At 36.1% G+C, this 27,527-nt stretch overlaps 1 protein-coding gene across 1 annotated transcript; it reads right to left on the bottom strand.

Annotated features, from left to right (window-relative positions):
- Positions 1–1,112: 1,112 nt before the first annotated feature.
- Positions 1,113–19,320, bottom strand: LOC129922532 (uncharacterized). The gene is made up of 8 exons (XM_056009124.1): positions 18,992–19,320; positions 17,577–17,682; positions 15,351–15,488; positions 12,243–12,404; positions 11,745–11,830; positions 8,017–8,137; positions 6,742–6,891; positions 1,113–5,705 (listed from the first exon to the last, which is right to left on the bottom strand). Exons 1-8 carry the CDS (start codon positions 19,246–19,248, stop codon positions 5,589–5,591), a joined length of 1,137 nt encoding a protein of 378 aa, XP_055865099.1. The 5' UTR covers positions 19,249–19,320; the 3' UTR covers positions 1,113–5,588.
- Between the last annotated feature and the right edge of the window lie 8,207 nt (positions 19,321–27,527).

The following is a 27,527-nucleotide window of genomic DNA, read 5'->3' as shown; positions in this document are numbered from 1 at the left end:
AATTAAATGTTCAAAGAAATAGTACAACGATCATTTGTTGTGCAATTAATTCATACTCTTGGTGAAGCAACGGAAGAATCTGACACTAACATGACATAACAAATATATTTTTGTACACTTATCCTTGATTCAAAAGTTTATAAGTTTCATTTTTTATAATATTGTTTATTGACCGTATCACTAATTGCCAGTTAATTAGAAATCAGAACTCTCTTTTGAGGAGTAGGGAACATTGGTTTCATGGATTATCTAAGCATCCACTTTTGACTACAGGAGTAGGGAACATTGGTTTCATGGATTATCTTAGCATCCACTTTTGACTACAGGAGTAAGGAACATTGGTGTCATGGATTATCTTAGCATCCATTCATTCAAATCAAAATATTACTTCAATAGTACAAGGCGATGCCTCTAATGTAATCGCATCTTGTGTTCAAATGCAAACCAGATTTATATTGGTGAAATGTTAAAAAAAAAGTATTTCAATGAATACATTCTTATGTCTTAGGTGTACCACAGTATAAAGTATTTCAATGAATACATTCTTATGTCTTAGGACTTAGGTGTACCACAGTATAAAGTATTTCAATGAATACATTCTTATGTCTTAGGTGTACCACAGTATAAAGTATTTCAATGAATACATTCTTATGTCTTAGGTGTACCACAGTATAAAGTATTTCAATGAATACATTCTTATGTCTTAGGTGTACCATAGTCTAGCTGATCACTTGACTTAAAACTTACTGTCATGGTTCACATTATTGTTTTGACTTGGGTTGTTGTGTGGTTCACTTGGGGTTTCACAAATACGGAACAATTATTACTTGATACAGTTTGACTCCAGATATCCACTCAATTAGAATTACTTATTACTGAATAAACTCCAACTCTTGATTATAACAATGAATAACTTTAATATTCAATGACATCGACTCTCAAATAAATATTCATTCACGATCGCTAATCCATCAACTTATAAATAGAAATACATAAACACCAGTCCATCAACTCTAATGAAACCTATAAACATAACACCAGTCCAGGAACAACGTCCAACCTTCCTGGACCTGGAGCAAGACCTCACGAACTAACATACTCTCTCACACATTCAAAGAAGACTTAATCACTCAGTTCACAACGCGTGCAATACTATTCACATTCACAACAAGGGGATATAACTATCATACCAAGATATCTAACTAACATTCATTCTCGCCTTACCTCCCCCTGACACTTACTTTTAAATTTCCTGCATCACATCTTCTAATTACTTTTACTTACTATAATTGTACATACCCGTAGTCAAACGTATAAATGGCTTACAAGTGCTCAATGTCATTTCTACTGACAAGAAAAAGCCTAAAGAATAAGCTATCTAAATAAATTTCATTACACAAATAGACAATTATTGCAACTTAATTTCCTAGCCTAGAATACATTCAACTGATCAAAATCAATGCCCCCCCACCCCCAAAAAAAAACCTAAGTGAGAAGATGACAGCTAATCTATAACATTGTCATGATACTAAGCCATCACATTATCATGATACTAAGCCATCACATTATCATGATACTAAGCCATCACATTATCACAATACTAAGCCATCACATTATCATGATACTAAGCCATCACATTATCATGATGTTAACAGGGTAGATTAAAAATGATAGTGTTTCCCCCAGATTTTCAGCATGAAACAAATGAATAAAGAAGAAGAAGATATGTAGTTCTCCAAGAGAGTCGAATGGTAAAGTTCCTCTTTCACACTTTGTCATCTATAGGGCAGAGGATGTTAACGTACTCTCTTTCTTTGGGTGAACTCCAAGGCATTCTGAAAACTCCAAAGTTCAAAATCTCAGCCTTCAGCGGGATTCAAACCAGAGACACCTTGATTTGGAAGCCCAAGTGGTTAAAACACTACACCATGTTCTCCTATGTCCTTATACAAATTCAGAGTAAGCGATTGGGCCCATCGCCAGGTGGTTATCTTTTGTTACTTTTTTTCAGGGATGCACAAGTTGATGGAGATAATTATGTGAATAACAATAGAAGACATGCCTACCCGAATACCCACAAAAAGGAACAATTAGACTATAGGAGGCACTGTAGCTGAGTGGTAAAGTGCTTGGCTTCCAAAACCTGGAGTCCCAGGTTAAAATCCTGGTTAAGAGTTTGTTTTTTTTTATTTCGGGATCTTTAGGTGGGGCCTTTGAATCGACCCAGATTAGTTGGGGAAAAGTAAAGGTGTTTGGTTGTTGTGCTGGCCACATGACACCCTCGTTAACCACAGCAACAGATGACCTTTACATCATCTGCCCTATAGATCACAAAGTCTGAAAGGGGAACTTTACCTTTTTTTTTCAGTAGAATTAGGGATAGGGGAAGAGAGTTAAACAAATCTGTTTAACCCTTTGAACCCTCAGTTCCCTGCCCTTATTCTCCTGTTCCCCTGGGCTCCTGAGGAAAAACCTATGAGCCTACAAGCATCATAGAATCCCACCTATAGACATCCATTCGGTAAAGCCCATCTGATGATTCAATATAGGTTGAATCCCTCAGAGACAAGGCTATAAAATATGCACAAACATGCACAAAAACAAACTACTGGTATTAAAAATTTAAAGAGAAATATTTGTTTATCTCCAATATTCTTTCTTTGTATGCCAGTCTTCCCAGCGTGTAGACCCCTCCTTTATACACAAGTACATATGGCAAAATTTGCACCAAAATTTAGTTTTAATTTTCTTGACAGGCCTGCTATTATAATCCATGTCTGGAAACTGCTTTACATGTTTATTGAATTTGTAAGCACAAACTACACATCAATGATTTCCAGTAGCTGTTGGGGACAATTGAGGATGGTGTCACCCAACATTTTGTAGTCTCACATGTGTATCAAGAGGGAGTAGAGCCTTTCTTGCTTCAACTCTTGTATCCCCAATAAGTGACAAACAAATGTCATCCATGAACATTGAGAATGTTCTATATCTTTTTGCCTGGTTGTTTGTGGGGACTGAATTGTTCCATATGAATGTATGCATTGTTGTAAGCCCCCGAAAAATTTTTAAAATTAGACGCCGAGGCCAACGGTAATGACGACGTGTTTTGTTGAGGCGACAAACCTGGTTGTTAACATCACAACCACCCATGTATTTGGTGTAGTCAATGCAGAGCTGTGGTGTTGGCACATCCACAGTTGTCCCATCCTTATTTCTTCTTTTCAGGGTGCCCTGGTGTGTTGGATTGTGATATGAAGAAATAAAATGAATGGGTCTTTGGGCATTCCAAACTAGGCATGTAATATTGCCATGAGATAAATTCAGATTTGAACTCGCAGCATTTTCTTCATCTTTGTCAGTTCTTTGGGGTAAAATTTTCTTGTGTGTTGGATTGTGATATGAAGAAATAAAAGGAATGGGTCTTTGGTCCATCCAAACTAGGCATGTAATATTTCCATGACAGATAAATTCAGACTGACCTCTCTTTCATCTTTGTCAGTTCTTTGGGGGTCACATTTTGTATTTGTCATAGCAGTTCCAACAGCAAATGTTCCATAAACATTGAATCAAGTGTCAAACAGTGTGACACTGTCCATATATACAATATGGTTTTTATTTGTCAAGTGGCCTGTTGCTAAAAGTCGTACAACAACGCTGCCTACGACACCAAGCTCTGGAATGACATTGTCAGTATTGCCGGTGTAAATTTCCAACTTCATTATATAGCCTGTGTTTGAGTCACAAGCCATATAGGCTTTGATTCCCCATTTGATGGGTTTTGATTTTATGTACTGCTTGATAGCAAGTCGGCCTTTGCAAGGAATCATTCCTTCGTCCCCCAATAGAAAGAAAACTATATGGAGAGCTCCCTGATTTGGAAACCACTGCGCAGTTCATCTCATGTATTGGTCTAGTCATCTGAATGCTCCAACATAACAATGAGGAAGAAGAAGAAGAAGAAGAAGAATAAAAATTCCTTCATCCAAGCTGAGACATTGGGATAGTGAATAAAAGTGCTGAAATTTTGTAAGCTTCATGTTCAGCATTGGTCTAACTTTGTAGATTTTGTCTGTTTTATCTACAGTAGGATTCAGCTCATTAACAAAATGAAGATGTGTCCATATAGACAGAAAGCGATCTTTCTGCATGACACTAAGGAAAAAGGTGTTTCAGTCACAAATGATTTGCTGGAACTAGCCCAGTAGTGTTCGTACCTGGGTTTTATGCACTGCTCCATTTGAAGTCGCAATCCAAAAAAAGCCTTGAGCTCTGGGACAGTTACCATAATAACTGTTTGGCTTTTGTTGTTTCACCTGAGAAGCACGTCTGTTTGTTTCCTCACAAAAACGTTTCCCAAAAATTGTCATCTAGAAACAGGTCTAGAAAATCAATAGCTGTGCTCTGAGTTGAAATATGACGAGGCATGTTTTTAGCTCCAGCTATATCTGTGAATGTTCTATTACTAGATCTAGGCTGAGTGATAAATGTGTTCAATTCTGACCAGCCAGAATCAAATTTAGATGAAGAATCATTTTGGGGGCAACGCCCCTTTCCTTCGATGGACCTGGTGCTGGTACAGGTGTAGATCTAGTGTCTTCATTTACTGTACTGATTTTGTCTACATCTAGATTCTAGATGATCTTCGGAGTCAATCTTCATTTCACTATCACTGTAATCATTTTCTAGATCTAGTTCATCATCCTCAGAACCATTGAGGATATAGTTCACTGCTTCAAGCAGAGTTAATCTTTTTGCGTTACGATTACCTGAATCAAGAGACTGTCTTTCATTTTGTAAATCAGTTTAATACTTAAAAAAAAAACACTCATGGGTGCAGCCATTACTGTCATTTACCATAAGTCAAATAGTCCTACATGACATGTTTTTTTTCTTCACATTTTTAATTACGGACTGTTGGTTTAAGGTAAGGTGCGCGAGACCCATATATCAGTCTGGCGGGGCATGGATTTCTTACGCGCAGACCGATAAATCGGGCTGGCAGGTTCAAAAGGTTAAAGATGATTTAACTCTATCACAAGATCTACTACATTGACTCTGCTTTTAGGACATATGTGTTTTTCTTGTTTTTTACTATGCAGGAAAATAAGTTCTAATAGTCTCTAAAACTTTCACATGTTTAGCCAAAGTAATGCCCATGCATTGTCAGTTTGTCATCAGAATTAATGGAAAAATTGAGAAGAAAATATTTGTCAAAATGCACCCATGTCACAAGATTTCACAGGAAAAATTCAATCCAACTCCTCTGTATATTCTATTTGAAATTTTAAAATCTATTTTGTTTTGAAGCAGGAGCAAAAAAAAAACACTGTCTGATGTAGATCACTTTGACATGGCTATTTTCTGGAATAGAATAGCGTAAATGCACAACGGTGGAACAGCTGGATTTTTTTTTAAATTTTGCATCATGATTTCACATTATGCAGAATGGTAGACATGTCTACCATAGCCAGTCAGATTGTTATGTTAATCCCAATAGGCTTTGCAGATGTCAATCATGATTGAATCTGTTTGTAACGCTAGGGGACACTGTGTAAAACTGGCAACTACGATTCCACAAACATAGATTATGTGACATCTGATGTTTGTGTAGGAGGTATCTGGATACTCTCTAACACTTTACGTGTTTCTTCTGCACCTTTCTTCAAGATTTCTTCTGGAAGTTTGGACATCACATGTTTAACCTGTAAAAAAATACATTAGAACATCAGGAAAGAATTTAAGAAATTTCTATAAATCATTAAACATAAAAATAAAATGTTATTTAACCTTGGTTAGGACAATAATAGAATATGCATCCTCTGTTTGGGGACCCCCCAACTCAAGAAAACATTAAGAAACTGGAACAGACACAAAATAGAGCAGTGAGATTCATAACAAACGAATATTCACACTTGACTAGAGTAACACCTTTAGTAAAAATCAGTAAATGTAGAAAGCCTTCAGGATAGAAGACTTAAAAGTAAAGTAGCAATTATATATAAAACACTGAACCATAATCTTCAAATACAAAAACAAAATTTAATAAAATACTCTGAAAGACACAAAGATAAAGGCACATTCCTCATCCCATAAGCTAGGACAAATTTGTACAAATACTCCTTCTTCCCTAGTGCTATTAGAGCATGGAATAGGTTGCCTGAGCTAGCCAGGAAAACCAGTGACTTGGCAGAATTTAAGTCATTGGTTAATGTGCATGACTGAATGCATGACACGTAGGACGTAATCATCTTCTTTTTTGAAGTAACGTCTGATTTATATAAGATAAGATAAGAACTTGAGTTAAAAAAAAAGGGTGCAACAAATATTGAAAGTATAAGAAGAAAGAGAACAAAATGACCACACTTATATACACACACACACACACATTGAATAAAACATAAATAATTTATCATTATAAGTTAATGAGACCAAGACTAAGACTAAGACTGCTTTATTGATCCTTACGGAAATTTGTTGTGATTACAAGGACTCTTTTCTCATATAAAGACAACACCAACAGAAAAATACACATAAATACAACAGACAACATAAAGAGTTCAATCAGCGACTACACACAGGTATCTTGGTACATTTCATGTTCCCAAAGTTAATTTAATGTTAGTCAAAGTTCTAAATGATCAACTGATCTGATCTGACTAAGGGCTAGGTGAAAGTGAAGGTTATAATCGTTATATCTGAAAAAAAAAAGTTGTTACCAATCACAAATGTGCTACTTACTAAATGTTCAGGGGAGAGCATCAGTACATCCTGAGTTAGGCAAGACTTTGGTAAATTGTCTGCCTTGAAGATTTCCTCCAACACAACTTTGAAGTTCTTGGCGTTCATGATCTGTTGAGACAATGCCAGTGTTGGCTCCACATTATAGGCCTGTAGATAGACAGAATATAATCAATAGACTTGAAAACAACTTAACTGTTAGCATGTCAAAATCAACATAATAGAAAACACTGCATAATAGCAGAAAAGAATTTTTTTCATATGCATTTTCATATGTAAGGCCTAGAAAGTCATAAATGGCGTAGTCAGCTTTAGAGTAACGAAATTATACGATAAAAGAGTAAATTTTAAGTTACTTCAATTTTTATTGAAAGAATATCTAAACTTTACTAATATTTTTTGTATGTGAATGTAATATCAATTACTAGATTCTAGATCTAGAAGTAGATCAGGATCTAGCTTAGATCTTAAGAGTTCTAAATCAGAAGTCTAGGTCTAGTATGATATCTAGATGGAAAAATAATGCTAATATCAATAACTAATTGTTAAAAATACAAAGTCCTGGTGGATCAATTGTTTAATGCACAATTTGACACATTACTGTGTCAAAATGATGGGTTTGATAGCTGGTTGAAACCGAATAATTTTTTGTAAATTTTATTTTATATTCTATATTTTAAGTTGTAGGTACGGAGGTATTGTCTTTAAAAAAATGTATTTTTTTATGTCTTTATTTGTTTCTTACCATTTTACAAATTGTATCTACCACAACTTTCATGTTATAACATGCCCAGAGCTTTCTGGTTCAATCTCTTGTGTGGACATGTGTGTGTGTGTGGGGGGAGGGAATCTAGGAGAAGGTTTCCATGCTGTTTTTAGGCGCTTATCTAACACATCTAAGCTCAAGTTGGGATTGGTATCCAAGAAGTTTATGACACTCATTGGCATTTCCTCTCAAATTTTAAATGAATTTTCACACACACATTTATGTATCTGTTTAACTTTAACCATTTATGTTAGCAGATTTTTGTTATAAAATGGTCAACTTACAAAAGTTTGTATTCAATATTCTTTTTATTTAAAGTAAGTTCATTCTTTTACTTTTGAAACAAGAACTCATGATTAGTAAAAAGTATTTAAACTATTGCCATTCAACTGCCATCGAAAGAGATTCTATCCAAGGCAAAAGACAGAGCGACGGTTGACAAATCTTGCATGATGCCCCATGGTCCAACAGACTAAGGGATAGGTAAAGGTAAAAAAATGTAAACTAACCTGATGAAACCAGCCAGTGGGGATGATCAACAAATCCCCTGCCCTTTGATCAACTTCAACAAACTGGATGTGATCCAGTAACTGATCAATTTCACTAGAGGACGTAAACAAATCTAGAGGACTGGAATGAGTTAAAAAAAAACAATTTAAACAATTTTTACTAAAAGTATCGAAACTATCACATCTAAAAAAAAGTGAAGAAAAAACACACACAAAAAACTACAAGAGTACAGCAATGAAGAAGAAGAGTTTTAATTATAAGTTTAGAAGAGAGAAGACCAAGAGGAAAGAGAAGACTTGGGAAACTTGACATTAGTACAAAAATATGACATTCATTTTTTGGTTGTTTTTTAACTTTGTCACTTTAGTTGACATGGCAGGAGTCAGAAGTAGGCAAGAAAATCAGAACTCTACCTACCCCACTTTTCAATAGACTAAAATATGACTAAATCCATCAATAAACACAACTGTAACAATGTTACAGATAGACCTTTTTTTTTTTGATTGTCCTCTGGGTAAACCTTATGGCTAGGACACAACTCTCAACAATGTATGCTCCCTATCCAGGCACCTCTTAACACAATTAATTAAATAACAATTCAAAACATAAATCTGATTATTGGGGGGAAAAAAAAGCACAAAGTCACATTGTTAATGTTTTCAATGTCAGTCTTAGGATCCTCTAACCATCTTCTTAGTCGATTCAATCAATAAGGTCACTCAATCCTACAACAATAATGATACCATGATAGAAGAAGAGTGTCAAATTCTTGCTTAGTCCCTTATATGATTGAATGAAGATAGGAAGTTTTCATTTCTAGATTGCTCTTCTAGAAAACTATCCCAGCTTGCTACAACACATCCTGACCTCAAATTCACAGGTTCATTCAAGAGTGTCAGAAATAGTATCTAAGATGTGTGGAACAGATTATTGGGGGCTTTATGATTCATTTGTTTAAACAAGACATGGTTTTAATGACCTAATTGAATTAGATTAACAATCACAAGTAATTGTAATTCTTCCTGGAGATTTCTATTTGTGAAATCATTCTCTTTGGATTTCTAGATTCAAGTCTTCTGAATGTTATTCCTGGATTTGTTTGTGCTTTATTCATTTGCAAGTCTAGTTGCAATTCACTAAGACATGGGGGTTGCAGAGGTTTACTTAATTATTATTACAAATTAATTATACTCAGTCTAAAACATTTATTCCACAGCTAGACAAAGAGAATCACACACAGTTTCTGTTTTAATATTACAGAAAACCCATCGTCACACTCCCCCCCTTCCCCGCAACTATTTTCTTCGAGATTTGATTTTGGTTTTCTAGTTACATTTTTAATTTTTTGTGGAAAGAAATGAGTTAATCCAAGAAATGACTTAACCTGAGAAATGACAACCCAAAAAATGACTTAACCCAAGAAATGACTTAATCCAAGAAATGACTTAATCCAAGAAATGACTTAATCCAAGAAATGATATGAACATGTTCAATGATGTAATTATGTGTTATACAACTTATCTTCGATAGATTTTATATATCTTTAATTTTGTAAAATAAATCTAACATTTTTTTGGGAAATTAAATTAAAAAGATTATTTAAATTTCTTTCATGTCTCGTTAGTATTTGCATTAGAAACCACTATGCTAACTTAGCTATATTTTTTACATCATAAATGAGTTTAGCGAATTGTGCATTATTTTTAAAGAAGAATGAATTGCAGATAATTGATTTTAATTCTGACCATTCCATAAGAACAAACTGATGAAAAAAAAAACAACCTTTGGAAACTTAAGAGATGATTTTAAAAGAAGCCCACATTCAACTAAAAAAAAATATGGAGACAAAAGTTAAGCAAGGGGTGAGCCAGGTCTGTTAAAAAACAACAAATGAATTTGAATTAATGTATAGATTTTTTTAAAATGTCATTGAGCAGGTTAATGCAAGTGCTGCTGATAGGTCATAGTTTTCTAGTTTGTTTTAATCGTAATAATACTAATGATAATAAGCTGCCAAATTTAAATATAATCAAAATACTTCAGTCCAACAATAATCTCCATCTATTAGATTCCATTAACAATCTCCATCTATTAGAATCCATTAACAATCTCCATCTATAAGAATCCATTAACAATCTCCATCTATTAGAATCCACTAACAATAATTTCTATCTATTAGAATTCACTAACAATATTTTCCATATATTAAAATCCACTAACAATTTTCATCTATTAGAATCCACTAACAATAATCTCCATCTATTAGAATCCACTAATAATCTCCATCTATTAGAATCCACTAACAATCTCCATCTATTAGAATCCACTAACAATCTCCATCTATTAGAATCCACTAACAATCTCCATCTATTAGAATCCACTAACAATCTCCATCTATTAGAATCCACTAACAATCTCCATCTATTAGAATCCACTAACAATCTCCATCTATTAGAATCCACTAACAATCTCCATCTATTAGAATCCACTAACAATCTCCATCTATTAGAATCCACACATCCATCAGATTCCTTGAAGCTTCACAAACTCTAATATTACAATAGCTTCAGGAGTGAGTCTAGAACACAAGAATAAGAAAACCTTGAACAGTATGACAAACTGTCAGCTCATGAAAGGCAGCTGATACCAAATCATTTCACTGTCTGCTGAGGCCATCATCTGAGAGAAGATTGGGAGGGAGGATATAACTGATGTTCAAGGGAGACTATACCAACCACAACTCGATTCTCACAAGATAAGCCATGTTGTTCATAGAATGATGGGGATAAACATTTATGTGTGTCAACCAACGCAGAACAAATAAGAACCCTACTTTTGGTTGACACAGACTTCAGCAGAGGTTACAAGTCAGCAACCAAAAGCTAAACGAGGGAGTAATAATCATACATTAATCCTTCTCTTGTAACTGCACAATGTGACAACACTTTCATTTAGTATATTGTACATGATACGTTTTCTATTCACTCATACATAATAATGGACTGTATGATGACCTTTAGACCAAGGTAAAAAAAAATGCAAGTCAATACTGCAAATTTCACAGAGACGTTTCTACAAGGAACAGTACCAGGAATGAGAGGCTGATAAAATACATGAGAAGACAGCTTTAAGGAATGGACGGGCCTGTCCTGGCAAAACACAGAAATGGAGAGAGATGATTAACAGGTCATATGTGGTGCCCCAATGATCCAACAAACTAAGGAACAGATGATATATAATGCAACTCAAAACAAAGATATTCACTGCTTCACGTGAATGCTGATCTTTAACATTTAACATGCACAGAATTGTCAGAATTTCTTTTATTTCATCAGTACATCAGACCTGTGACCTGGAAACAAGCTATTGGTCTTCACTCACAAGAGGTTAGCATGCCACAGGTCAGTGTTAGAATTTCTTGTATTTCTTTAGGTCAGTACAACAGACCTAAGACCTGGCAACTAGCTATTCGTCTACATTAATAGCATGTTAATATGCCACAGGTCAATGTTCAGGGCTACTATGATGTTTGCTTGTATCGGGGAAACAAAAATTAGAGCAAATAAATTTATTTGCAAGATTTTGTTGTAATATGGCTTGCCACACAGCAATTTTTATAGAATTTTAAAGCACTAATAATTTCTAAACTAGATTAGAACATGCCAAGGCTATCCAGAGCACTAAAGTCAGGACCTGGCTCAGACCTCACGTGACAACATCTAATTACCTATTGTATTTTTTACACTCCAAAGGAAATCCACAATTTCTATCCTGGACAATGGACAAGTGAAGGTCCTGACCAGGTTTAATAAGCTGCATGCAATGTAAATGAAACAATAAGGTTAGGGTCAAACCAGGTCATAAATCTTTTCAAAATCAAGTACAGTTGTTAAAAAAAACATTTAAAAAAATTAAAAAAAAAAAGTTTATTTTAAGTTTAATTGTATCACTTAGTTTGGGTCAGTCATGTCATTTTATGCATCATTGACCCAGACATACCAAACAAAGTAATTAATTTTCAATACTTAATAAACTAATTGGTTAATATCTATCATTTATTCTTGTATTGTCAGGTAAAAGAAATAATTGTGCAAAATTTCTGCTTAATTCGAGATTGTGTATGGGAGAAATAATACCATAAAGACAGACAGAAAGAGTGAGTTGATTTAAGCCTTGTAAAAAGGAGCTCGACAAGAGACAGTGAAGACAAATTGTTATTGCTTACTTTCCATTTCTTCAGTCCACTAATGACAGCGTTTGTTCCTGTCCAGTTATATGGGTCAATATGTAGAGATGACCTTGAGTGGGCAGTTCCCCAGAGAAAGTAACAATCCCAAGGTCGTACTTCTACAGGAAACAAGTCAAAAAAGTTTTCACTTGTGTAAATCTAAAAAAAAAAAAAAAAGGGAAAAAATCTTTTAATTAAAAATATAGACTCAATGAAATTATATACAGTATAAATTGATATTAATTATAATGCAGGCAGCTTCAGAATGAAACAGCTAAAGGTCATTTACAAAGGCCGTGGGATACACATTTGAGACCAAAAGAAAATCAGCTCCAGAGGACAGACATAGACGGCGAAAAGAAAATCTTAATCAACCACCGGAGGACAATGGTTATGCCAGCACTGGATGTGGACGCAGGGGCTGCGTAGCCACAGGAAATACTGCATTCCTCATTAATCCTAGGACTCGAAGCCAGGCCTTATTATTAGATCAGATTAAACAATGTGCAAGCAAAGATAGGGTTACATTAATTCTGAGATTTTGTTTTAGACATAGTTCTGAAGAACTTAATGTGAAAATGATGACAGTTGGATCCACCAGACAAGCCCCCCTCCTCCCCCCGGGAGAAGAGGAGTACAATATCATTGCTTCAGTCATTGCTAATAAGCATATACATTCCTTTAACATATCACTCCTATTAGGTGGAAGGCAGTGTTTATAATTTGCTCCTAAAGCAGTAGAATGATATAGCAAGTTTTTTTTTTAACTTTTGTAGATGAAAGAAGACCTCTTCATGTCTTGTACAGAAAAAGAAGATAATTTAGCTAATCTTTTTTTTTTTTTCATTTTTCTTCCAAAAAATTAAAAACAAAAAGTGCCAACTATACAAATTGAGTGCTCATAAAGCTTTTATTTTTTTCTATTCTTAAGTTAATTAAATTCTTTAAAGTAGATATTGTTGTGCTCTACCGCAGTGATAAGTACTTGAAATAGGAACAAATCCAACTGAGGTAACACCGAACTTAATGCTGAACATGAACACAGACGAAAGGTCAACAATCGATAAATGGAGTCGACGCTAGTGTTAAACAATAAACACTTTTAATACTTAAGCAGGGATCCGTCGAATGTCTTTGAGTAAAGCTGTATATCTACTACTGGTTATTCCTAATGTTCTACACAAAGCATCTTGTTTATAGCGTACTTAGAGCGTTCTTGTTTTTTAAAGATCTGTCATGTCACTTGTCACTAAGTAAAACTTTCCCCTTATTCCCGAAACAAATAGTAAATCCTAATCATGTCATAACAATATACTGTTTACATTTTCATGTTTTTTATTATAATAATTTTTTTATGTTTTTTTTTTCTTGAAAGTTAAACAGGACTTTCTAAATCTGGAAATAGAAGTGAATGGTTGAGAAGAGAAAGCATTATAAGTTTAGACCTAAGTAGGTGACTCTTTCAAATACTGCCATCATTTGTAATGATATTAGTCATTGAACCAAAGAAATCCATCTTCTCTTCTTGATTATTTTTTAAAGAATACAGAAAAGAGCAGAGAACCAAAATAGATGACATGAAGTAGTGAAAGAGTCAATAACAGTGCACCAAATGGGCTAAGGGATGAAAACAAAATTTAATTATTCATAAACACCCTAACTGTACTTCTGTCCAGCATGCAGAGTATCAAAATAGATGGTATGAAGTTGTGAAACAGCCAATCATCATCATCATCATCAAACTCCATTAGAGTGAGGGCTTGAGAGGCTCAAATCCTCTCTTGCAAAAGCCCTGGACAGAAACCCTGCTGTCTTGCGTAGTGCATAAATGTCGCCAAACAGGTCGAGAATTTTGGGTTTCCCAGACCTGTCGAGACGGAGATCAGCAAGTCTGGGGCAGTCAAACAGAATATGAGGCACGGTTTCCTCTTCTTCCCCGCAGCGGGGGCACCGTGAATCAAAATTTGGCCATAGCCGTGAGAAATATGAGCCAACAGTGGTCAGGGCGCCTCATGCGCTCCCAGACTCCACGGGCTTTTTGGGACTTGTCCCAGCACTCAAACCACTTTTCCATTTCTGTTTTTTGTATTATAGCCAGGGCTTGATGAAAGCTTACAGCCTGATAAGTGGGTGGAATTAGCCCTTCCTGGTGGGCCAAAGAGTCTGCGATTGTGTTGCCAGTCACACCTATGTGACTCGGTACCCACTGCATTATTACAGGGGTGCCATAGCATTGTTTGATGTTATGTAAAGCCATGATGACACTGTTGATATTGGGGGGCCATGGTCCGGGGCTTTGCAAAGCCTGTAGTACAGATTTTGAGTCAGTGACCACAACAATCTGTGTTGCCCTCAAATGTCCCTTGCCGAGTTGAGAGTCAATGACTTTTAAGGCTTCACAGACTGCCATGGTCTCCGCATCAAAACTGCAAACACTACCACATGGTCCAAAGATTTTGACTGTGTAAGAGCCAAGAAAGTCGATGTAGGCTCCATAGCCTGCTCTTCCAGAATCTATTGATGCCGACCCATCAGTGTATGCAAAAATAGCACTGGGCTTGAAGGTATTAATGGTCTCCAGAGCTAGGATTTGAAGGTCGTTAGATGAACGGCTTTGCTTAGTGGCATTAGGGTCTACTAATGACTCTTTCAAATACTGCCATCATTTGTTATGATATTAGTCATTGAACCAAAGAAATCCATCTTCTCTTCTTGATTATTTTTTAAAGAATACAGAAAAGAGCAGAGAACCAAAATAGATGACATGAAGTAGTGAAAGAGTCAATAACAGTGCACCAAATGGGCTAAGGGATGAGAAAAAAAAGGGAAATTATTCATAAACACCCTAACTGTACTACTGTCCATCATGCAGAGTATCAAAATAGATGGTATAAAGTTATGAAAGAGTCAATAATTGTGCACCAAATAAGCTAAGGGATGAAAACTAATGAAATTATTCATAAACACCCTAACTGTACTACTGTCCACCATGCAGAGTATCAAGATAGATGGTATGAAGTTATGAAAGAGTCAATAATCGTGCACCAAACATCCTCCCAATGGATGAAAAAAAAAGGGAAATTATTCATAAAGCTGCTAACTTACTGTGCTTGGGACCTGCTCTCTCAGCTCCTGGTGCTGCAGTAGAAAGAGTTCATCTTGCAAGTACAGCCAAGAGTCCTGGCTTACAGTCTGGATGTTGTCTAGGAACCAGCTCAGCTTCACTACCAAGCTGCTTTTGTTCTGTGATAAAATATTGATCTTTGAGTAACGTTTGACGCTAGAGAAGTTATAGAGAGACATCTCTTTATGGCATGAACACATAGGTTTGTATAGGATAAAAGCACATAAATACAGAGTTTATTGTGTGGGAAACAAATTAAAATTAAAATAAGTGAATGATGAACAAATCAATATTTCATTTATATTGTATCAAAAGGGGATATGTGTTGTTGGTTGAAAAATTAAAGCACTACAATTCAAAGCTTCTGTATTTAAACATAATTGTTTTGAAGAGAAGAGCTGTATACCTGATGACAAAATAGCCAAGCTGCAACGTATACAGAACAATGCCACTAGAATAGTCCTTAAAAAAACTAGACAAGATTCTGCTACTACGCTATTGCGCACGCTCCATTGGCTTCCAGTGAAAGCGAGAATCGATTACAAGGTCACCACACTTTGTCATCAGTGTATATATAACAATGAGATGCCCTTGCACCTTAGCGAACTGATTACTCCATATGTCCCCCAGAGAGCCATGCGCTCAATGGACTCAACGCTTTTAGTGGTGCCACGTTTCTCCCTCAAAAGCTACGGTCTGCGGGCTTTTTCAGTGCACGGACCAAAGGTTTGGAACTCACTCCCCATTGATCTCAGACAGACAACATACTATACCACTTCTAAGAAGAACATTAAGATCTACTTGTTTAAAACTTTTTTCGATTAGTTTTTTATTTCTATTGTCGTGTTTGTGTTTGTAATGTTATTACAGCACCTTGAGTCTACATTTTGTTTGTTAACAGCGCTTTACAAAAAAAATTATTATTATTATTATTATTAAGAGTTGAGGTCTGTTGGGGAGAATTAAGGGAGTTGGTCATTATGATAAAGAACATCAAACTAAAATGTTATTTAACCTTGGTTAGGCCAATAATAGAATATGCATCCTCTGTTTGGGACCCCCTCAACTCAAGAAAACATTAAGAAAATGGAACAGACACAAAATAGAGCAGTGAAATTCATAACAGACGAATATTCACATTGGACTAGAGTAACACCTTTAGTAAAATCAGTAAATTTAGAAAGCCTTCAGGAAAGTAGATTGAAAAGTAAAGTAGCAATTATACATAAAACACTGAACCATAATATTACAATACAAAAACAAAATTTAATACAATACTCAGAAAGACACATCTTGTTCCATATGCTAGGACAAATTTGTACAAATGCTCCTTCTAGCGCTATTAGAGCTTGGAATGGGTTGCCTAAGTCAGCAAGGAAAACCAATGACTTGGCAGAATTTAAGTCATCGGTTAACATGAATGACTAGATGCTTGACGCGTAGGATGTAATCATCTTCTTTTTTGAAGTAATGTCTGTATTTTATAAGAAGAAGATAAGATTCTTCTTCTTCTTCTTCTTCTTCTAGCCAGCTTTATTGCTGCTGAGCTGTGAGCTCTTTTGCAGACTGTGCCAAGGAAAAAAAGTGTCCAGTTTTCTTCAGTTGTTCAGCACTGCCGTACAGGGTGTTTGGTTATGTTGGGCTGTAGTGGAAGTAGTGTCTGCCTAAGGTGGATTAGGGAGGGGCATTCAAAGAGGATATGGTTTAGAGGATAAGATAATCACACAGATTGTTGTTAACCTTCTTCAGTTGTTAAACAACTATGACTTATCTTGTGGAGCATTGCTTATTGAAGCTGTAAAGCCCTGTTTTGAAGAGGCATTCATGCCCACATATTTCATATCTGAAAGTACAGCCTTGCAGCGTGTTAGAAAGTAAAGCCTTATAGCGCTAATTTTTTCTTTGTTGGCTGAGATCATCATTGTTTAGCTTTCCATTGAATGTCTAGCTACCACTCCTCTCAACATGGTGCAGTCTAAAGCTAAGCTTGCTCAAGCATTTACATCTACGCCACACATCAGCTTAATCAACAATGGTGGTGAAGAACTATGAATACATTCTGTTGTTACTTTGCCTCCTTGTATTGTGGTGTGTTCAATCTCCACAACAGTTCCCATCAAAACACTGCAGACTGCAATGATCTTCAGTTCTGAAACTTATTTATAAAACTTATAAAGATTGTACTCTATATTAAGCAAATAACTTACAGCCACTGACATGACAATATTAGAGTCAGCATAGTTCTCTCGGAAGTATGATATGGACCAATTATAAGCAGGCCATGTTGGAACAACATCTGTAATAATGACTGGCCTGTAGAGCAGAAATATGATCAAAGTCTAAAGGACAAGTTCAATACAAGACACATGTATATATACGTTAGTAGACACTAAGTTTACTGAAGTCAGTCAAAGATTGATTGCTTAGGAGATAAAAAGTGTTTTAATGTTTTTATAGAAATTAATCTGGAGTAAAAAAAAAAAAGCAATTTTGTTTTTGCATCTTTGTTTAGGCTGTTATAAACTTATCAGAACAAAATCTATTATAGAAGATTAGTCATATAAGGAAAGTGTTTTTGCCCTTGTTAGCAGTTAGAAACATTAAATTTTGCCCTTGTTAGCATTTAGAAACAGCAGCAGAAGTCAATTATCTGTACAAGGGAGACTGCATGGAGACAACTAGTAGCCCATACAATAGAGACTGACAGAGCATGAGGGGAGATGTCAAGGGTAGGTCAGACTAAGGGTAACTGGGGTCAGGGGTAGATAGGATTACAGGAGGAAATCTGTTTCAGTCTCTGTTTAGGTCCCGTTACTAGTGCCAGGAGTATAATATTGAAGTTATGATGTTTTAGTGATTTTTTTTTCTAAGAACAAAGTTTATATCTGTAGTAGAGTTCATTTATTATCAATTCAATCTGTGTTCCCCAAGTAGCTTATAAAGGCACATTCCTCGTCCCATATGCTAGGACAAATTTGTACAAATACTCCTTCTTCCCTAGTGCTACTAGAGCATGGAATGGGTTGCCTGAGCTAGCCAGGAAAACCAGTGACTTGGCAGAAGTTAAGTCATTGGTTAATATGCATGAAGTGTAGGATGTAATCATCTTCTTTTTTGAAGTAACGTCTGTATTATATAAGATAAGATAGCTTTAATTATAAATACTAGTGACAAGCTAGGTGCCTCAATAGGTGAATAGTACACATAGGTCGACAGAAGAGGCAGTAACAGAAAGGTTATTTGGCTGAGTGGTTTTTTAAGCATTTGGTGATAAAAGTTCACTCGTTTAAATGGCCATCAACAAGGAGGGTGTTATTTGGCCAGCCCAACAGTCATTCATTAAAGTCAGTTTGGTTTACCCAAGGATGACTTAAAATAAAAAATCCCAGCTTCGTTAGGAAATGAAATTTCATTTTCAAAGGTAAGCTCTTATTCCTTATGACACTATGTTCTTGTGTAAGTAAAAAAAATTGTTCTCTGAGGCTTAAATTTTAGCTGAATTTTTACTTCATAAAAACTAAAAAACCTAAAAGAAACATTTAAAGTTACTAAGTTTGACAGAAACATGTAAATAAAATAAAGTCATGAAATACTTCTAATGACAAACAAATACAGTACATACCAAACTCCATCATAAACTTCTTGAAATTCTTGTAGAGATAAATGTGTTCTCCTGTCCACTCCAGCTGGATTATATGGAAATGAATATTTCTTCATATTTTGGGCTCTTTCCTCCAGAGCCTGCTGAAAGTTATATGTGTAGGACTGTAACAGATCAAGGTTGTATTTTCTTTCAGGATTAGATTCCCACTGTTTGTAAATCACAACAGAAACAATGCAGCCAAGAACAGCAACCACCAAAGATACTGCAGACGCCATTGTAAAACAATGTTCCAGTAACTGAAGAAGTAATCAAAGACTGTATCCAAACCAACTTTCTTTTCTACTGAAACATTTGAATCTGTAATAGGAAGAAAAATAACATCAACAAAGAGTTGGCTATTTAGACATTTTCTGTTTCTTCTTCTACTTCTTCTTGAAACTGTTAGATAGAGTTAAGCCTTCGGCTCTTGGAACTCTAAGCCAGCAAAAGTGAACAAGAGCTCCCTTTCACCAACCTGAATGAGAACAGTGTACACTGTTCTGTCTGACGGAGTGTCAGACTCGCGGCCAGAGACCACATGCACCAGGACCCCTGCCATTTTCCTTTTCTATACCAGGCTAACTGTGCAGGACACGCCATTTATGTGACGGCCCCTTGAGGAACGGCACCTGGATTGTGACAAGGTTTTTTACAACTCTGCACAGTGCAATGAAGATGCTCTCGCACCCCCTTAGGCACCCCCACGGGAGTCTTGTTTTGCTACCCTTTAGCCTAATCATTTCCTCCTACGATCGTTTCCACCAGGGCGCCACTGAGGCAGGGTAGCATGCCCAGGACATTTTCTGTTTAGTACAATTGTGGTGTCCAATCACCTAGTACTCATTCTTTAAATAAGATTTGGATATTCTCTAATTAATCATTTCTTTAAATAGCTTTAAAATATGTTCTACAAAGAAACTAATTATGCTAACAATAATCTCTTGAATGAGAATATATGAGTTTATGAATGTTGGAGGTGCAGCCTTTAAAACCAATTGAATAACCAAAAGCATAGAAAAAGGTAAAGGAGCTCAAATCTGTTACTATACCAGCTGGTAAAGGGACTCAACTGCTCTTCTCAGACTCAGCTCAAAGTTATTTATCCATGCCCAAGCTGTGACTGCAGTTGTGTATCAAGGATTGGACTCTATAATTACATGAGAAGTTGCAAAAAGAAATAAAATAGTCTCTAAAGAAGTAAAATGCCACAGATATTAACTAAACCTAGAGCTATATATTTCATTAGTGTAGCATTTGCAAAGACTACAGGAATCAAGGATTGAATTCTGTGGACTGTGTGGATCCAATGGTTTGAATGATGAATGAATCATTAATTTTTGGGGCTGAGTTTAGCTGCTAAGTTTGATTCTTTATTAAAAAAAATAACAAACATTTGTATGTAAACTGTTTCACTGAGTTATACAACAGTCAACTCATCTTGATTATCATTTAATAACTAAATAAGTAATGTTGACTTAAAGGGAAACTCCGAAGGTTTTTCAAATTTGAGTTATTGACATATTTAAATTCTGCGTGAAAAGTTGTAATAGTAAACATTTTACCATTTTGTATTTAAATGCTTAGAAACATTTATATTTAATAAATTAGTCAGTAAATTCTTGACATCTAAAAAAAAAACGGGGTTCTTTGAGATTTTGTTTTTAGGTTAGGCATACGTCACTTCCATCAACAATACTGAAAGAGAAACTAGATTTGACCAATCGTATCGCTTCATTCTTACAGTAGCTGTTAGACTTAGTGACGGCCTAGTCCAGATCTATGATACAGTTATATATATATATATATATATATAATATATATACATGTATAGATAGATCTAAAAGCATTGGATAACCAACGCGAGAAAAAAAGTAACATTTTGATCTAAGCCTTTCCCTGTCTCTAGAAGTAAATAGATCGTGTGTCTGACTGATTCTAATTTAACAAACTGGTCAGTGTAAGGCTAGTCGAGACTACGTGTAGTCGGTCATGTTAGACTTAGTGACGGCCTAGTCCAGATCTATGATACAGTTATATATATATATATATATACATGTATAGATAGATCTAAAAGCATTGGATAACCAACGCGAGAAAAAAAGTAACATTTTGATCTAAGCCTTTCCCTGTCTCTAGAAGTAAATAGATCGTGTGTCTGACTGATTCTAATTTAACAAACTGGTCAGTGTAAGGCTAGTCGAGACTACGTGTAGTCGGTCATGACAAGACAACTAAGCGATAGTGTTTGTTGTGTGTTGAGTGGTCTGGCGAGAAAATACAAACTGCCATGGTTAGTCAAGCATGTAAATCTACTTTTAATACGCATTTTTTTCTTTGCATACAAGATCCTAGATCTAACTGCATATACGAAGATATATTTCTTTAATGAGAATGTAAACTTTGCTGTATGGTCTCCCATTATACAGAAGTCAATAGATTAAATTAAACGTATTTGTGACGTCACATAGAAACCCGGTGAAAGTCTGACTGTTTTGGATGCGCAGGAAAATTACGTCAGTAAAATATCAATTACTAAGTTATTATTGCAAATAAAAAAAAAGAATAATATATTCATTATCTGTAAATCAAAACATATATTTATAATATTATATCAAAAATTATCAAAACCATCAGAGTTTCCCTTTAACTTTAGACTAAGAGTAAGGCCAAAGACTAAGACAAGTAGATCTATTCTATTCTATCTACTAGAAATCTAGTAAAATCTAGTTAAATTAGATTTAGAATTTTACATCATTGAGTCCATTGACATTACTATTACCACCACATACATACACATATAGGACATAGATCTAGAATTATTCTAGATCTAAATCTAGATGATGGAGTAGTTCTAGTTCTAATCTAGCCACAGACCAGATTGTGACAGATAATGTTAAATCTGCTCAATTCTATTTCTAGTAGATTATCTTATAATTATAGCCTAGATCTAAATGTTTTACATTTTTCGAACGTTCCTTCAGAGTTGAAAATAGTTTATTTAATTTATTATCAGTTTGACAGTTTACTTCCTAGTCCAAACCTCCCGCAGGCGGCGCAGGACGACGCCACGACGGGGGATGGGAGCGGACAGGGTTTGAACCCGAGGGAGACCATAGATAAATCCGAACGACAGTCCAGCGCGCAAACCACACGACCAGGCAACCATCAAAGACTATCAGTATCATATATATCTAGAAATAGTGAATAGTTCAGAATACTATAGCCTACTAGATCTAGATTCTAGTCAATCTACTTAAATCTACTAAAAAATAATCTAGTGTCTATGATTATGATTCAGAAGTTAGATCTTTAAACCAGCAAAGAGCAGTATAAAATAAAAGATGGAAATCTTCTTAAAGAAAAATTAAGAAATAAGTCCATAAAGCTTTTACAAAAAGCGAGAGTAAAAAGAGAGTGAAACAAAAATAGATTTCTATTACATAATCATATATCAAAATTTAAAATTCATAGTCAAATTTCAAACATAAAGTCAACAATCACTAAATCTATTCTTGTCATGGCTGGAATCGATACTTCCACTTTGTGCACCATATGTCGTCGGAACATCCCTTTTCTTAAAAAAAAAAAAAAAAAATTTCGGGTCAATGTTGAGGCCTTATATAACAAATGGTCTTGGTTTGGGGGGGGGGGGACGCCTTTTAGTCCTGCAGGAAAGACACCAGTGGATCTGAGGCCATGCCATCGCCGTTAGGAAGTAGTAAAAGAGTTCAGGAAGCGAGTGTCAATTTGTTTTGGGAAGTTGTTGAGGGGGTGAACAAGACACAGTTGTGTAAATGGGACAACTTATGACAAGACAGGCTACTTGGGATGTAACGGCGGAGGCGGCTGAGAAATATATGCCTGACAAAAAACGGATCCACCTGCAGATAACTTTGTTGCAGAGCTGAGCCTAAGACATAATTGGCCACTCAGGAATCAATTTGAAAAAAAAAAAATCAACAATTGCTTAATTAACTATTGGTAATTAGTTATTTTGTTTGGTATCTCGAATTTAGACTGTGATCTGTGCCATCCTTTTCCTTCTTATTTTGTAAATACTTTTAAAAACAAATTATATGTTCTTGTTATGGTTTCAGATTTCTGAATTATTTTGTCTTTCTATGTTTTTTACGTTAAAAACATTTTATTTTTCAATAATGTAAAAAAACAATAAAGTTTCTTTCAGACCACTATGGCATCTGTTTCTGTGGCCCACAGTCAACGAGAGAATCGTGTGGCCAGCACAACGACCAACCGCCTTTTACTTTTCCCCAACTAATGCCAGGTAGGCCTACCTATTAGAGCTGGGTGGACTCAGAGGCGCGCAAGGATCCCGAAAATACCAGTCTTCACCAGGATTCGAACCCGGGACTCTCGGTTCGGAATCCAAGTGCTCTACCGCTCTACCACCGCGCCTTCTTTCAATAAGGACAACCGTATTTCGCTTAAATGAAATCTAGATCTACCAGCAGACGATGAAACTCTGCTTAGGCCCTCGAGCTTTAGATCTCTATGCCCCGCCTGGTATGTTGACTTGATATCTCAAGATGGTGGCGGGCAGACGATACCGACTTCTCTATTGTTTCCCCTTCACCACAGTGCGTGCACCGATGTGATCCAATTAGACTTGATTTCTAGACGAAGAACGAAAGATAAAGGCAGACACACACACAAAAAAACATTATTCCTGAACTGTGAAAATGTATTCACCAGATAGACAGAGCGATAAGATTCAAGAAAGAAGATGAGATACAAAGAACAAAAAAAAAAAAACTCTTCTAATGGCGGCTGTCCTGCAGTGAAGATGGGGAGGGGTAGGTTGAAAATATATCTAAGGGAGGTAAATCTAAACACCTCATGGACTTGGTGAGATATTTTTCTTTCTTCTGTCCCTTTATCTGTCTCTGTGTCAGAGCATGGAACTGACGTGGAGAAGGCAGTCAGCTAGCTTGTCAATCAATTCGCAGATCTAGTTTTTCAAAAACCTTCTTCACCAGATCTCATTTAAAATATATAAAAATATATTTATATCTTTCTACTTCGTTTTAATGTTTTTTTTAGGGTGTTTTTTATTTTTTTTAAATTCGCCAGTCTGGCCTGTGTAATAAAGAATTTAAAAAAAAAGTAAATTAGTCAAAAAGATTTATTTATTTCCAAGGGAGGCAATCATTCATATTCATTTGTCATATGACGGTACATCCGTGGTAATGCGATCTGTCTATCTTTCTACTTGGGCTCAGTACGAAGGCGATAAGTCTACCTAGTCAGTAAGTCTGTACGTAGCGTAGTCACACAGCTAATCGTCAAATGAAGTAACATATACTGACAAATTCTAGTTTTAACTTTTTACCAATTTTTTTACGGCAAAATGTAGTTCAGGTTCTTACAATATCTCACATTTAGTACTGTACAGTATTTCAATGTTGTTGTTTTTTAAAAGGGTTGTTTATACATTTCATGCTACACCACATTTAAATACATCATTAAGACATTGATGTAGCAGTTTGAACACTTTCGCATGATAATAGACATACACATATATACATAATTCACATAACACGGCTTTCAAGAAAAGAAACCAACAACAATTGTGTGGGTTGACTTAGAAAACGCATTTGACAAAGTCTGGGAACAAGGTCTCTTGCTCAAGCTAATCCAGCATCACATATCCCACAGAATGTACAACTGGATAAAGGAATACCTAAATAATAGAAAAGCCTTGGTTTGCATGCAAGGACAAAGAAGCCACACAGTGGGTATAAAAAATGGCGTCCCCCAAGGAGGAGTCATATCCCCAATACTTTTCCTAATATTCATAAACGATCTAAATCAAAACCTACCAAAAAAAGTTAAAAGCAGCATGTATGCAGATGACCTTGCCTTAATTAGCACAGAAGAATATGTAGGAACATCGAAATTTCGATTACAAGATGCTCTTGATAAACTCAATAATTAGTCCAAAGACTGGGGCATGTCCATTAACACAAAAAAGACAACATATACCATATTCTCACTGTCAACAAAACAACAAACAATAAAATTAACATTAGATAAGGAAGCTTTAGAAAAAAATGACAGCCCTACATATCTTGCAGTCACCTATGACCCGAGACTAACCTGGAAAAACCAAATAGATAAAACACAGAGTAAAGGCATCCAGAGACTATCCCTCTTGAAAAAATTAGCTGGCACAGATTGGGGAGCTAATCACAACATCCTGAAAAAGACCTATACCAGTTATGTAAGACCTGTACTAGAATATGGTGCCACAGCATGGGGCTCAGCAGCCCAAACCAACCTAAGAAAAATAGACAAGGTTCAAAATATTGGTCTAAGGATAATGACAGGAGCAATCAAAACAACACCCATAAGAGCTATGGAGGAAACCGCTGCCCTGATCTCTATGGATGAAAGAAGAGAAATAAAAATCCTTTCCCAATTCACTAAATTGGAAACCTTGGAGAGGCACCCACTCAGAACAAAAATCCACAAAACTAGCACAAAAAATCGTCTCAAAAGGACCAATTTCATACAGGAATCTCTAAACCTAAAAAAGAAACACCAACTTGAAAAAATTACTCTGGAATCCTCGATACACTATAATGAATCTCCACCCTGGGACGAAAGCCCTCTTCCTACTATAAGGGACCATATTGAAAACATAAAAAGAAAATCTGATTACAGACCAACAGAGCTCAAGGAAATAGTGAACTGTTTTCTACATACCAATTACCCTAGCAATCAGTGGATCAGAGTTTACAAGGATGGCTCATCCCATAAAGCCACCACAAATGGAGGAGCTGGAATACTTATCGAATGGCCAGATGGAGGAAAACTAGAAAAATCCATTGCAACTGGAGAGCTCTCTGACACTCACAGAGCAGAAAGGGAAGCACTAGCACTAGCTGCCACCATGCTAGCAAATCATCCAAGTTCCCCTCACAGTCAGATTGTCTTTCTAACAGACGCGAAAACAACCCTCCAAAACTTGCAAAACTCCCCTTATATAAAAAACCTCAAAACAGCACTTACAAAGCTCAACAACAACAGCAAAAAAACTGTTATTCAATGGATACCAGCTCACATACAACTAGTAGGAAACGAGAAGGCTGACACACTCGCCAAGAGTGGGAGAACAAACTCACAAGTAAACTCTGCACTCTATCCAGAAGAAATGAAGAAAATAATTGTAGATAAAATAAATGAGAAATGGACGAGCTCCCATCCAAATCACAAGAAAGATGACGCCCTATAAGCTATCCCGACAAGACCAACGTCTAATCTTTCGACTCAGAACCGGACACAACAGAATGCGACAACACATGTTCCGAAGCTCAAAATTGGAACCAGTGAAATCTGCCCATGTGGAGTATCACCAGAAAATGCCGACCACGTCCTCCAAAACTGCTCTCTCTACCAAGAGGCCCGTATAAGACATTGGCCCCAAATCACCCCAATAGAAAGAAAACTATATGGAGAGCTCCCTGATTTGGAAACCACTGCGCAGTTCATCTCATATATTGGTCTAGTCATATGAACACTCCAACATAACAATGAGAACGATGAAGAAGAAGAAGAAGAAACATAACACCGAGGGCTCAAACAATACCCACCACCAACGGTACTTAAATGATTATTATATCAAACTTACCTTCACCTGACTCTTGGTCTTTGAGTCCTTTGGGGCACCACGACGGATCTGTGGACTGTCTCTCTCCTATTCCTGTCTTTTGCTAAGATGAGAGTCTCTTCCATTGATACGCCTATTCCATTTTTTGACATTTTTTTCCCGTCGTTTATTTTGTCTTCCTCTTCTTCCTTACCTGGTTCTGTTCCACGTAGGAAGGTCTTAGCCAGCCCTGCGGTTCTCGTAATTTGATCGTACAATCTTAAAGATAAAAAAAAAGTAAAGTTCCCCTTTTAGACCTTACTTTCCATAGGGCAGATGATGTTCAGGTTATCTGCTTCTTTGGTTAACGGTCAACAAGCAGGGTGTCATCACTGTCATGTGGCCTGCACAATGACCAACCGCTTTTACTTTCTTCAACTTAAGTCAGGTACCCAGTTGGGTGGACTCGGGGGCACCTTAAAAATCCCTAAATTAAAAATCCCAGTCTTCATCTAGATTCGAATTTAGGCTCCCAGGTTTGGAAGCCAAGTGCTTAACCACTCAGCCACCGCGTACAATTTTAGGTTGCGATTATTTTGTTTACAATAGTCAGGACTTCCTAAAGGGGCCCTATCGCTTTTGTGATTCTGTTTTAGATTTCGCCCTAAATGATGTAGGTGATGCAGAAAATCCTTCTGTTGCATATCGACTGAAAGTTGTTACAAAGTTGCTATAAAGTTGTTACTAACTTGTTACAAAGTTGTTAAAAATTTGCTATAAAGCTGTTGTAGCATTGCACTCTTGTATTTATCACGGTACGTGACGTTTTGGCGCCGTCGTTTTGGCGCCGCCGTTTTGGCGCAAGCTGTTTTGGCGACGGGACGTTTTGGCGCGAGATATTATTTG

This window comes from Biomphalaria glabrata, chromosome 13 (genome assembly GCF_947242115.1).
Source record: "Biomphalaria glabrata chromosome 13, xgBioGlab47.1, whole genome shotgun sequence".
Classification (NCBI taxonomy): domain Eukaryota; kingdom Metazoa; phylum Mollusca; class Gastropoda; family Planorbidae; genus Biomphalaria; species Biomphalaria glabrata.
Note: the sequence above shows the minus strand (reverse complement) of the source record. Positions and strands in the feature narration are given on the sequence as shown.